Source organism: Salvia splendens, chromosome 3 (genome assembly GCF_004379255.2).
Source record: "Salvia splendens isolate huo1 chromosome 3, SspV2, whole genome shotgun sequence".
In the NCBI taxonomy this organism is placed as follows: domain Eukaryota; kingdom Viridiplantae; phylum Streptophyta; class Magnoliopsida; order Lamiales; family Lamiaceae; genus Salvia; species Salvia splendens.
In genome coordinates, this window is record NC_056034.1 from 39,656,661 (window position 1) to 39,671,333 (window position 14,673).

Consider the following 14,673-nt stretch of genomic DNA (forward strand, 5'->3'; position numbering starts at 1 on the left):
AAATAGTCTTCAACCATACGCCTGTGAGCTTCCGGGTGGTCGCGTCGGACATACGTCCTATGTCGAATAGGCCTATTGACTTGCTCAGCCGCCGCTGCCGCCGCCTCCTCCTCGCGCTGCATTGCTGCATAGCATGCCGCCATGGCCTCTTCAACGGCTCCATCTAATGCTTCTGACGTCGAACTACCGGACTCAGACGAACTAGAACTATTGGTGTCGTCGCCGAGATTCATTTTGGTTGGATGTTGAGAGAGAATATGTAAAGAGATAGTCGATATGTTCGTATGTACAAATGAATGAGAAACGAGATTTAAAAAGAAAATCAAAAGCGCGTGCCATCGTCCGCGACCATCGTCCGCGTAGCCCACAGTGGGGCAGACGATGGCGCGGCCGATGGCCTATCGTCCGCGGCCATCGTCCGCGTAGGCCGCAAAGGGGCGGATGATGGCGCGGATGATGGACATCGTCCGCGCTATACTCCGCGCCCTTAGTATAGAGCGCTACGATCGTCCGCGGCCTATGTCACGCACCCGCAATGGGGCGGACGATTCGCGCCATCGGGCGTACCATCGTCCGCCCCATTACAGATGGCCTTAGTGGATTAAAGGTCCACTTCCTATAATAAAAATTAAAAAGTTCCTATTTTAAAAAGACGAACCAAGAAAAAAAATACTTTCTATTTTCAATGGATGAAAGTAATCCTATTTTAATGTACGTCACACCAAATACTTCACACTAAATGAATCCACCTGGTGCTCCTCTAATTTCGTAAAGTGAGTTTGATTGACTTTTCTCACAATTCAAACAACTACAGTTGTAAATAAGTGAGATCTGCTATAGTTTATTATGCAGTCCAAATTGAACATAAAAAACATCTGCTTTAGTTTATTATGCAGTCCAAATTGAACATAAAAAACATCTGCTTTAGTTTATTATGCAGTCAAAATAGAATTTAAGAAACATAGTATAATATATTGTGTACCTAAAGTAATATCTTTCACTGTATAATATCTTATTAATACCACTAGTCGATAGGATGTACACATGTATATATGTAAATGTAATAACTAATAGTAAGTATATAGTTACTTGGGTGTATAACAATTGAAATTTGTTACTGAAAAATGAAATCGATTTTATTAGAAATAGAAACTTAGTACTATAAAAAAATGAAAAACGCGACTGTTTTTTTAGGAGGATATATATAGTATGCAAATATTATTCATTATAATCATGATTTTTACACGAAACCCACCTAGGAGGCAATACATATAAATCGTAAAAATATATATACTATCACAAATTTTTTTCTGAAAAACTTTTAATTGAACGTAAACTGTCTCTCATTGTATGAGGTTCCAAATATAAAATCAAAATTATTCTAAATCAAATCATTAAGAAACCGCATAAGCTGTAACTTTTCTTGGTCATGCTTCAAAATTTTCATACATTTTAGTTGAACACGTTTCTATAGAGTATTTGAGTATAATTGAATTTTCAAATCTGTACTAATTATTCCTCTTAAATTACTATTAATATCTTGAGAAGCTAGCTTGTGTTATAGAATTGAATAAAATGACCTCAACACAAAGTCATCTTATCAGCTCAACTTTCTTATTCATCTCATTTCTCAAATCCAAACCAACATTAATTAGTTCATCCACATTTGTAATAAGTCATTTTAAGTTGTATCGATATAATAAACGTGCCTACACATATATGAATCATGGTTTACAAGTAAAACATGTTCAGGTAACTGTCGAAGTTTGAATGGAAATTGAAATTTCAGAGAAGAATTTTGACGAAATACTTATCAACTTGTGCTCAAAGATACAATAAGAGTGCAATTTTGTCTTCACAGTCACATTAATTTACTCTTAGTCAAATAAAGGTACTTATAAAGTCAAAGAAGGTCTAAACTACTGAACATCATCCATGGCTTGAACTAAGTGATGTAAACCAACCATATAGATTTAACATATAAGTTTGGACAGAAATTTATTATTTTACACTCCCTCCATCTCATAAGAATATGTCTCTTTCATTTTTTAATCCGTCCCACAAGAATATGCAATTTATAATTTTATTAGTGTTTATTCTATAATTAAGTTTAGAGTTTAGCAACCCATAACTAAAGGTTTATTTAAAATGTTTTTATGAACTTATAATTACGGATTAGAACTATGGAATTATATATAATTAATTTGTGCACATGAATATAGTTAACTAACTAATTAAAATTAAAAGTAAAGAATTACAGAAATATGACTTGTTTTTTAGAGCTCAAACATATAATTAATTATCAGTCTATCACTATTCCAGAATATAGTTTTAATGCAGTAACTATTTGAGAGAGAAATAGTACTAAAGTCCAGACAAAGAAAATTAAAATTTCAATTGAGAGAGAAACACTAAAAAGAGCAGGGAAAAAGAAAATAGTAAGTACTACTAGTAGTACTTAATAAAATTCTAAAATTCAAAGTTGGTTGGCATGCACAATTGAATTGAAAAGTCTAGTTAATTTCCACTATATATAGAGTTGTATTTGTCACTACACTCACTCATCATCTTCTGCTTAATTTAAGGTGTTTGCAATACAAAATCCATAAAATGGCTGCACCACAAGCTGAAATTCAGCGGCCCGTCGCCAATTTCTCACCAAGTTTATGGGGCGATCAGTTCATCACCAATGATTCTGGTGCTAAGGTACATAATAATTCATCATTAATCCACAATTTTCACTATCTACTTCTAACTTTATCTATATATTAGGCTGCTGAGCCTGAGCAACATTCAAAGGCAGTTCAAGTGCTGAAGACTCAAGTTTTGGATATGATCTCAGCTGCTGAAAACAATCTGGTTGAAGCAATGAACCTTATTGACACGCTCGAACGTCTTGGCATTTCTTATCACTTTGAAAGGGAGATTGAAGAAACACTGCAGCATTTCTTCAATCTAAATACAGATTATAGCGATGATGAATCCTATGATTTGTACACTGTTGCACTTCATTTCCGATTATTCAGGCAACATGGCCACCGTTTATCTTCTCGTACGTATCTTTTTTACTCTCCTGAAAACTAAATTTAATCCAAGTACTAACATACTATTGGTGAAGCAGACATTTTTGCAAGATGGGTCGATGTGAATGGCAAATTCCATGAAGGCCTTAAGAATGACGGCAAGGGCTTGCTAAGTCTCTATGAAGCTTCGTACCTGAGAACACGTGGAGAAACTATACTCGACGATGCTCTTGAATTTGCCACTGCCACTCTCAAGTCCATAGCGCCACACCTCGATTCTCCTCTTACCAAACAAGTTGTGCATGCTCTAATTCAACCTCTGCACTACGGAAATCCAAGAATCGAAGCCCGTAACTTTATCTCCATCTATGAACAATATCAACACAAGAATGAATCTCTCTTGAGGTTTGCTAAATTGGACTACAATCTATTGCAAATGCTACACAAGGAGGAGCTCCACGAAGTCTCAAGGTAATATATATGAGTGACGCCTTGATTATCTATATATAAATACTTAATACTGATTGTACATATATATACATGTATATATGTGTAGGTGGTGGAAAGAATTGGACCTTGTCTCCAAACTTCCATATGCAAGAGATAGAGTGGTGGAGTGCTTCTTTTGGGCTATGGGAGTATACCATGGGCCACAGTTCTCTCGTGCTCGTGTCATGCTCACTAAAACCATCGCCATGACCTCAATCATAGATGACACTTATGATGCTTACGGCGTCATTGAAGAACTCGACGTTTTTACCGAGGCAATAGAGAGGTAAATTAACTTAGACCTACACTTTGTGTTTCAGCTCTTCTTGACTTGGATGGTGCATAACTTGATCAATTGCTCTGTTATTCAGGTGGAATATTGAAGAGATGGATAAACTACCTGAGTATGTGAAGCCATTCTACAAAGCTCTTCTGGAACTGTACGAGCAATTTGAAGAAGAATTGGGTAAAGAAGGAAGATCCTACGCTGCACACTATGCCATAGAATCTGTATGAGTTCAAACATTAATTAATTCTTTATGCGCTTATAAAATATCACATGGATTTATGTAAACTGATAATATTATTTACATTTCTAAAATAGCTCAAGGAATTGGTGCGAAGCTACCATGTTGAGGCCAAGTGGTTCATACAAGGATATTTACCACCTTTTGAGGAGTATTTGAAGAATGCCCTCATCACCTGCACTTACTGTTACCACACAACAACGGCGTTGCTGGGGGATAAATCTGCCACCAAGGAAGACTTCGAATGGCTAAGCGAGAAGCCTAAAATGCTTGTGGCGGGGCTCCTCATATGTCGAGTCATTGACGACATAGCTACTTATGAGGTGGAAAAGGAAAGAGGCCAGAGTGCTACAGGCATAGAATCGTATATGAGAGACAATGGTGCCACAATAGAAGAAGCGGTCGCTAAATTCTTCGAAATAGCAACAGACGCATGGAAGGATATAAATGAGGAGTGTATGAGGCCATCTCCATATTCGAGAGATGTTTTGATGCGGATTCTAAATCTTGAACGCATAATTGATGTTACTTACAAAGGCAACGAAGATGGATACACTCAACCTGAGAATGTTCTCAAACCTCACATCATTGCTTTGTTTGTCGATCCTATTGAGATGTAGATTGCTTATTTTCATCTTGCACTAAAAGTTAATAATTCCATTTCATTTGTTTTTACTCTTCATGTTTGTTTCGATGGTATTCGTATGAACTAATAATACTATATCGTTTTAGTTTATTTACTTTGGCTGGACTCTGTCTTCAATGTCGTATGGACTCTCTTTAACGAGTCTATCCGTCTAAATAGAAACTAATTATTCCATAATAAAAAAGAAGAGTCCCCAATTTTGTTACTTCAATAATATATACACACCGGAGATAGATCATGATAAAATGTTTGCTTACGGTCAAAACACAGATACAAATCAGTTGACATTATGAAATATACCATTTTTTTATCAATTTGTTGATTCATGAATATCAGTTGACAAACTCATAGTTTAGGATGTTTAGGTGGGTGATTAACACACGTTGTTGATTAATTTGAGGTATAAAGTCTAGGTTTCATCCACTTATTTGCTATTTATAGAGCTAACAAGTTTGTCGAAGCTTTGATGCAAAAACAGGTCTAAAACGAGCTTAAACAGAGTTGAACGGGACAATACAGATCTCGCCCGAGCGTTCTGGCTGGAATTGCACATCAAGATACAGAGAGTTTACCCGGTCGGGCATTTTCCTTCCGAAGAAACGCCCACCCGGGCGTTTTGAAGTGAATTGCGGGTTCCAGACAAAACTCTCGGTCGGGCGTTTTGACACTTGCAAATCGCCCGGTCGGGCAAATTTGACAGCTTCCTTATTTTGCCCATTTTCACCCCAAATATAAAAGGGACTTCACATTTTTCGAACCCTAACTCCCACACTACCAAATCAAGAGTTGAAACAAGAGAATGAAGAGGATTTGAAGGCCAAGGAGCTTCTCCTCTCAAGAGATTGAAGGAGAAGACTCCCCACCATCAATCCCACCTATATGGAGTTCTAGTTTATCTTCCTATTATGTTTTTTTTTCCATTTCCTTTGTATTTCTTTTTGTTTTGTCTTTAACCATGAGTAGCTAGATTTCTTTAGGGATTTGGTGAAGTTTGTATGGAATTCATGGGTTGAACCTTGATTTGTGTTTATCTATCTCTTTATGTGGTTTCGTTGGTTATTGGGCTCTTATTATTCAATTGCTTAGCTACTAATTTGATATATCTTGTTCTAATTATTGTCATTGAGAAATGCTTGATTAGATTGTTAAATAATCAACAACTCTGTGCGTTTTATGTGATCGAGAGATGCATAGGTAGAGAGAGGGCTTGAGTCTGTAGATTAGGGAGTCAGAATTGAAGTGTTGGGAGGAGACTCCAACATTAGAGTCGGATCAACGTGTTAGATGCACCCGAGAGGGGGTCTATCCAATCGTCCCGACCTTCCTAATCATGCATGAGACCCAATAGATGAGCATACTCCCTAGGTGACACCCGTGATCCATACCAACGAATCCATATCCCTATCTTTCTTATATTGTTTGAAAATCTTTCTTTATTTGCTTTCTATGATTATTTGATCTTAATTGTATTTGTTACTTAGTTTATTATTGTCTTTAGATAACAAAAACCAAAAACCCCCTTCATTAGTCTAAATAATGGTTGACATTGCATCATAGTATTCATTCCAGCATTTAGTCTTCGAGGATCGATAATTTTAACTTGCCACGTGCTACATGTCCCGTACACTAGCGGGTGACGCTTTTGATTGCTAAATTAGCACGAGTTAGTTACCGTCTCAATATCAGTAATTAATATATTTTGTGATATCAACTGATATTCATATATCCGAACACTTATATGATTTTAAGTTTATAAATTCGCATTTTATACTAAAATTCTATCTATATGTATATCCTCTGTTCTCAAACATAAGGCAATTTGGTAATAGATAGGTTTCAAATCAAAAGTCAAAATTTGCATCTATAATAAGGAATTTAAAATGTGTATTCCAACTTCAATTAGAAGCAAAAATTTGGACTATGATAAAACATTAGTACGAGGTCAATGCATCATCCAAAAAATAAATCGTTAGGTCTAAGTCTACTAGTCAAAGCACAGGTAGAATTTTCACATGTCTAGGAAATCAAGTGACTCTTCACTTAATAACGCATGAGAATCATATTAAAATTGACTTAGTAAATTGCCAATTACTAGAATTTCAAGTCTAAATTTTCTTCTTTATCTTGGTGAAATTGATTATCGGTAGTATTCGGTCCTTTGGTCATTAGGAGTTTCGATTTACCATTTTAATCCATCTATAATTAGAAGTCTTGGTTCCTCTTTTTTTATAATAAATGGTTAATAGATCTCGCATTTTATTAACTCATTTTATTCACATTTTAGCATAAAATTAACGTATAAAAATGGATCTCACATTTCATTCACATTTTTATAAGAATTGGGTAAAGAAGGAAGATCATAGGCGGCACACTATGCCATAGAATCTGTATGAGTTCAAACATTAATTAATTCTTTATGCGCTTATAAAATATCATATGGATTTATGTAAACTGATAATATTATTTACATTTCAAAAATAGCTCAAGGAATTGGTGAGAAGCTACCATGTTGAGGCCAAGTGGTTCATACAAGGATATTTACCATCTTTTGAGGAGTATTTGAAGAATGCCCTCATCACTTGCACTTACTGTTACCACACAACAACGGCGTTGCTGGGGGATAAATCTGCCACCAAGGAAGACTTGGAATGGCTAAGCGAGAAGCCTAAAATGCTTGTGGCAGGGCTCCTCATATGTCGAGTCATTGATGACATAGCTACTTATGAGGTGGAAAAGGAAAGAGGTCAGAGTGCTACAGGCATAGAATCGTATATGAGAGACAATGACGCCACAATAGAAGAAGCGATCGCTAAATTCTTCGAAATAGCAACAGACGCATGGAAGGATATAAATGAGGAGTGTATGAGGCCATCTGCATATTCGAGAGATGTTTTGATGCGGATTCTAAATCTTGAACGCATAATCGATGTTACTTACAAAGGCAACGAAGATGGATACACTCAACCTGAGAAGGTTCTCAAGCCTCACATCATTGCTTCGTTTGTCGACCCTATTGAGATGTAGACCACACCTTATTCATGATTTTCTCTCTGTCTTTGTTTAATGTTGTCTCGAAAATTTTAATAATAATAACAATAATAATTGATTCCTATAAAATTTTTAATTGTGCATATTTTTGGCTTCGTTGATTCTTTCACTTCGCTTATACATTTATAAGTTTTGGCACTTTATACGGAGAAAAAAATCACTAGTCAAGACATACTAAGGTGTCAATCCTATTTGGTATACCCTACTAATACATATTTGACAAGTGGAAATATATATGTCACACTACCAATTAGATATATAAACAATGGAAACAATAAATTATATAGAAAGTTTCTCCGTATTCCATATATATTACAATAAATGCACTATATAGGAAAGAGATATTCATTATTCTATTTATTTAAATATTTAATCATCACTCACAACTATCGTTAATCATTTTATACGTAAATACCACTCCTATAAAACACGATAGCTTTATATTAGAACTATTAGTTGTTTATTTTATTATGAAACTGGGAGATATTTCATGCTTTAACTACTATCAAGTAATTTTGATAAGAATAAAATTTTTTTATTGGAGATCACTATCACTTTTATAATACTTAGTTGTTTTAGTTTTTTATAATTTTAAATTTAAATGTTATTCATGAAACAATATATCATCTATCTATTTATGGAATTTTTTGATGGTATATTGAAAAGTATAAAATGTGGTTTTAAGATCATCTTATTATTATTTAATTATTTTTAATTTAATATAATACGTGTATATAATATTCATACAATTAATGTGCAATGAAAAAATTATACAAAAACTACACTATATAAATAGTCATATAATTAATTAAATTTATACACTTTAGAATTATTTATTTTGTTAATTTAATTTTTTGTATTCAGTGCTAATAAACTTGCAGTTATAATTATATATTTTATTTATTTAGATTTTTTAATATATATAAAGAGAAAAAAAAGTAATCTCCTAAAATCTAAAAATGGATAACGTGATCATTTTCTGTATCATGTGTAAAATGACTTTGACAATAATTGTGAAAATGGTTAAATATTGAAATACATAATAGTGTATGAACTATATATGGAATGGGTAGAAGCTTTCCATATAATTTACAGTGTTCCATTGTTAATATATCTAATTGGAAACATGAATATATATATATATATATATATATATATATTAACATTTGTCAAAGATCTATTGGTAGGATATACCAAGTAGGATTGATACATTGGTATGTCTTGACCATTGAATATTTTCTGTTTTATACGGGCTTTGATTGGTAGGTAATGCTTATTAAAAAGTTTTTTTCTTTGGTTATTTTCATGTTTGATGCATCACATTTACTGAATTGAGGCCCATTAATTTTTTTTCGGGTTTTTGTAACCACATAAGCTTACTAAGCTCGTACATATTCTTCAAATATTCTTAAAACAAGTTAAGACCTTTTATCTAACTTCAACCATACATTTGATACGCTTGTAATCTGAAGGTAGTGGTTTGTGAGACGATGATAGAATCACTTTTTTTGCTATGCTAGTGAGATAAAATTAATATTTATTCATTAATGAACTATAATTTTTATACTCTCCATGTCTATAGAAAATAGTTTAATTTATTGACGACACGGGTTTTAATATGAAGTTGGTAAATAAGAAAGATGAAAAAAAGTAGATGATGTAGGAAAGGTGAAAAAAAAGTAGGAGAAAAAATAAGAAAGAGAAAAATGAAAAGTGGATAAAGTATGAAGAGTTTACATTTTTAAAAGGGATATTGACACCTGATATCATGAAACTTTCAAAACGTTGTGTTTTTCCCACGAACTTTGAAATTGACAAATAATATCACGAACTTTACCCTGAGTTTGTTATTTCCCACCAATAAAGAAAATTCTGGCTATATTAATAGATTGAAGAACAATTTTGGAGGTGTGCTTCAAGAAAAACTATCCTCAAAGATTGAAAAACTCGAAGCTCTCAAAGTTGTTGTTGAGAAATTATGAAAAAAATCCATATCATGATATTATTTTTCGAAAAATAACAAATTCGTGATAAAGTTCGTGGGAAAAAATCAACTTTTTAAAAATTCCATGATATTAGGTGTCAATATCTCTTTTTAAAATAAAAGTAATTATGCAGACATCCTACAATAATAAAATAAATTATTTTTTATGGACATGAAGTACATCTTTACATGGAATGAGATACAATACAGTTGGTCTATGTCTCTAGATATTATGTGGATATACTACAAGTTAGACATAGAAGCGTATAAAATATCTATAATCCCAATAATAAAACTAATTAAATGAAATTATTAAATGCGGTTTCGATATTTTAAATTTTATGATCATATCGATTTTTTTATTTTGTTCAGAAATTTGAATTTTGTCTTCCTTTCAGACTGATTTTCTAAATAAAAAAAATGCAAATGATATTTAATATAACAAATTATTTAATTAATATATTTTATGTATAATATATTATTCAAATTATATTTTATTTAACTATAATGCTAACCTCATGCAAATAATAACTTTTTTTTATTTCAGATTTATAGATTAATTTGGATCTTTTGGAATATTTTGGATTTTATTTTAGGTTTAGTTATAAATTTTCTAGATTCTCGGATATTTCTAGATTAGTAATGGAAATTTTGGTAAGATGGTAATTGTAGGGGTGAGCAAAAAAACCGGAAACCGAATATCCGAACCGAACCAAACCGAAATTTTGAAATTCGGTTCGGTTATTTCGGTTTTTCGGTTCGGTTCGGTTTTGAAAATAAAAAAATTTCGGTTTTTCGGTTCGGTTCGGTTCGGGTGAAGAAAAAACCCGAATAACCGAAAAACCGAATTTATATTTTAAATATAATATTATATATATTTATTCTATTAATTTAAATATATTATATCATATATATAATATATATTCTTTAAATATATTTTATATAATATGTATTATATATATTCTATTAATTTTATATTATATATTTATATTATATTAGTATATATAAAATAAAATAAATTATATATATATACATATTAATATATACTACATATTTTTTTTTCGGTTTTTCGGTTTTATTAAAAATTTCGGTTTTTCGGTTTAATTCGGTTTTTCGGTTTTTCGGTTTTCGATTTTTCGGTTTTTCGGTTCGGTTCGGTTTTAATTTTCAAAGAAATTCGGTTTTTCGGTTCGGTTCGGTTTGGGTAAAAACCGAACCGAATAACCGAATTCACACCCCTAGGTAATTGTCAAATTAAATAAGTGTGGGATTCGAGTTATTACAGAGGCATAGTGTACGTATGAGTCATTAACTGTAATTACAAAATTCTAATAAAAGTGTGAGCTAGAGCTTTTTTATATTTCTTCTAATAATATTATAAAAAATAGGAATAGTGATGTGATGAAAGATTATAGTAAATCTTATACAGCTGTTTTTTAGAGGAAGTCTTATAGTATAAGTTATAATTATAATGAATGAAATATGAAGATGTAAAATACAGATATATACCTTTAAAAAGTTGTATTTGTATATTCTTATTATCGTAGTGAATTCTTATGGCAATTGTTGACTTAACTCGGAATAACAAAGGACAAATACAATAGGTGAGAAGAAAACATAATTAGAAATTTTGAAGATAGTATCAATTTGAGTAGCCGTCTTGGCCCACGTCTATATTAGTACCCCAATCCCACCTTAAATGTCACATGTAGTGTGGGCACGAGTTTTAAAAAATGTAAAGAAAATTGGGTTAAATAAGTTAGTGCATTATGGATCTCACTTATATATATTAGTTTTATAATAAAATGTGAGTAGAATTGATTGGTGGAACGTAGGGTCTACTTACCTTTTATGGTAAAAGTGAAATGTGACTCTTATTGTGGGATAGACCGAAATGGCAAAATGTGACACTTCTTGTGAGACGGATGTATTATATTTCATATATTGCATCAAACAAATGGAGAAGCCGAAGCTTTTAGCAATAGATAGGATTCATAACAACAGTCAATATTTGGATTTCTTAATGTATTAAGAGCATCAGCAATGGCGGACTTCTCGTCGGACGTCGGACCGGCGTGCCGGTCGTTCGCACGGTAGTCTGCCATTGGGTTGGAAGAGGCGGACGTGAGGTATCCGCGGCCGTCGGCGGACGTCCGCCATTGTGGTGCCACGACGGACGTCCCGTTTTTTTATTTTTTTAAAAAAAAACTCTATATATACGACTCGTTGAACTTCATTTCATTCGCACCACTTGTATTAACTAGTTTCTCTCTCTCTACTTTCATTTCTTTTGAAGATAAATAGAGCAAGACAGTGATTCTCCCGCCACGAGCGAGTCACAAACACAGACATTTCCCGTTGGAGGTGAGGGAAATGCCGGAGGAACTGCAGGGATGTCCGGGATGATGCCCGGGATGGCGCCGATGATGCCCCAACCCCAGATGGCAGGAATGCTGCCCGGGTACTACAATATGTACCCTTAGTGTGTAGGGATGGGTGGGATGGTGCCCCAAATGCCCGGGGTGAGTGCGGCGATGACGGGGATGGCGCCCGGGATGATAGGGGGAATAATGCCTGTAATGGCGGCGGGGATGGGAGAATGATGCCCGGGATGATGCAGGGCATGTCTGCCGCTGCGGGGGTAACAGGATGGGGGTACCCCAATCACCTAGGGACAATGTCTATCACCCTACATGGATTTATTGTCTAGTGATTCTCAGAGTACTCCTCTGGAGACACAGTTCACCGGCATTGAGACTTTCTCTTTTGAGGAGTTGGGGATATCTCCGGTCAGGGAGTCTCCCACTGAGATATCACCGGTGGTAGGGAGGTTGAAGAAGTAGGGCAAAGGAAAGGGCAAGGGCACTACCTCGTCCTCGCAAGCGAGGGATGAGAGGGGGGGAGGCCGGAGAGGGAAAGAGGACCGTTTGGAGCGAGGCAGAGTGTGTCGCTCTGGTAAAGGCCTAAGTCAGTATAGTCGAGGATCCCTACATCGAGGCTAACCAACATATCGACAGAATGTTGGCGCATTAGCCAGAGCTACCTCAAATTCAAACCGCCTAGTGGGAAGCCTCACGGTGGAGAGTAATGCCAGAAACAGTGTGAACGGCTGAGGAGGGCCCTCAGCCGATTTGTCGGCATCTACCAAAACAACCTCCGCACGACAACCAATAGCATGTTCATGGAGGATGTGAAGACTTTGTCCATGCAGTAGTACCCGAAAAGTCGAAGAAGTTCGACGTCTTCAACTATTAGGAGGTCTATCTTGTGGTGGAGAATTTCGCCTAGTTTTGTGCGGGTGTTGAAGCTGGCTGGCCGAAGAGGACGAAGCTCAACTCCTCCGGCGAGTACAGCAGCAGTGCCGGTTCCCACGACCTCCCCGACGCCGCCGCAGAGATCCTGACCCCTCAATCGTCTTCCCGCCGCCGTCGCCCGGTTGGGCAAAAGACCGCGATGCGGATGGCTAGGGGAAGCGCCAGCAGGTCCCACGAGGTCCAATCAGTAGCTCCTACCCAGCTCTATCCCGAGCTCACCCAACTCGCCCGCATGCAGCTGCAGCAGAGTCTGCTAGACACCATGGAAAAGTGGCAGACAACGACTGACCCCTTATACAAGTTAATGCTGAAGGATGTCATCGACAATATAATGCGCGATTTGGGGATGCCACCCCTGCCTAGGAGGAGTGAGACGGGGGCCGCATTTGTCGAAGCTTTGAGTTGTATTTTTTTTAACTATGTATTTTTTTTAAATAATTATGCATGTTTTTTACTATTTAAATAAAATCGTTGCATTTTCCCCGTATTCGTGTCGAAATTTTAATTCCGTAAATTGCATATTTGTGAATTTGTGAATTTTTATTATTGTGGATGTCCGTCAGGATGCCCTTAGGGATGTCCGCTATTGTGCAGTGGATGTCCTTATGACGTGGCAGGAGGTGTTTTTTGGTGTCCGTCCCGATTGTGGATGCTCTAAGAAATTGCCGTATATATATATATACTGCAACTAGCACTAAATAGTTACTCAACAATAGAAGACAACATAATCTTGTAGTATCTATTTGAATTAGTACTACTGATTAGATGAAGGAATTTAATATGCGAGTTCTTTGAACTTTAGCAGCAAACAATTTGGACTCTGATCTATCACAAGAATGGATGGAAATGCATCATCCAAAAATAAATCATCTGGTCAACTCTACCAGACTTAAATTTATGTGCTATCTTTATCTCTATCTCATGTTGTATTAATTAATTAAATAAGGCCATCTCTTTCCTTCTCTTTCCACTTGTTTAGTCCCATGGTCAAATTCATTTATATTTATATAAACTAATTAAAGTGGCCAACTAATTAGACTAATCTAATTTAATACAAATTCAATTATATTTATGTAATAAAATTGTTGCCATAAAATAACGATCCAAATATATATGGTAATGGTGGGTGCAGTGCAGTCAAGACGGTAGAGTTGTCTGCGTCATATTTAGAAATTAAAAAATAGTAGATGGTCGGTCTAGTTTGATTATATGCTAGAAATAAGTTAACATCGAAATTGATACATTACATTACATTACATTACATCTAAGCCAGCTAGCGGCTAGTTTAGACTTATTTTTAAGACGCTTATTTTTGTATGCATCCTAACCGCATGTGGGTCCTAAGATTATAGTATATCTCGACCTTATATAATGTTTCAAATTTAAACTATATATGTTCAAATTTGAAGTCTAGTTAAAAATTTTGTCGGCTCAAATTGAACTAAGTAAATCTATTCTGAATTTCTATGCAGGCTTATTTGATTTCCTATGATTCTCAAATATATATATGGTGATCAAATATAACTGCTTGCTTCACCACATAAAAAATGGTGCAAGAGTATTTAATGGAGTAACTTAAAACTAGGAATTTGTTATTGCGTGTCCTATACTTTTTATAGATAAATAAATATATATTTAATTA

General features: G+C 34.9%; 2 protein-coding genes across 2 annotated transcripts; both read left to right on the forward strand.

Annotated features, from left to right (window-relative positions):
- The first annotated feature begins 2,579 nt into the window (after nt 1-2,579).
- On the forward strand, nt 2,580-4,756 carry LOC121793824 ((-)-5-epieremophilene synthase STPS3-like). Its single transcript, XM_042191861.1, has 6 exons — nt 2,580-2,706; nt 2,773-3,052; nt 3,122-3,494; nt 3,580-3,798; nt 3,884-4,022; nt 4,117-4,756. Exons 1-6 carry the CDS (start codon nt 2,611-2,613, stop codon nt 4,657-4,659), a joined length of 1,650 nt encoding a protein of 549 aa, XP_042047795.1. The 5' UTR covers nt 2,580-2,610; the 3' UTR covers nt 4,660-4,756.
- A 2,233-nt stretch (nt 4,757-6,989) lies between these two features.
- Nucleotides 6,990-7,709, forward strand: LOC121797011 ((-)-5-epieremophilene synthase STPS1-like). The gene is made up of 2 exons (XM_042195753.1): nt 6,990-7,028; nt 7,167-7,709. Exons 1-2 carry the CDS (start codon nt 6,990-6,992, stop codon nt 7,707-7,709), a joined length of 582 nt encoding a protein of 193 aa, XP_042051687.1.
- Nucleotides 7,710-14,673: the final 6,964 nt, after the last annotated feature.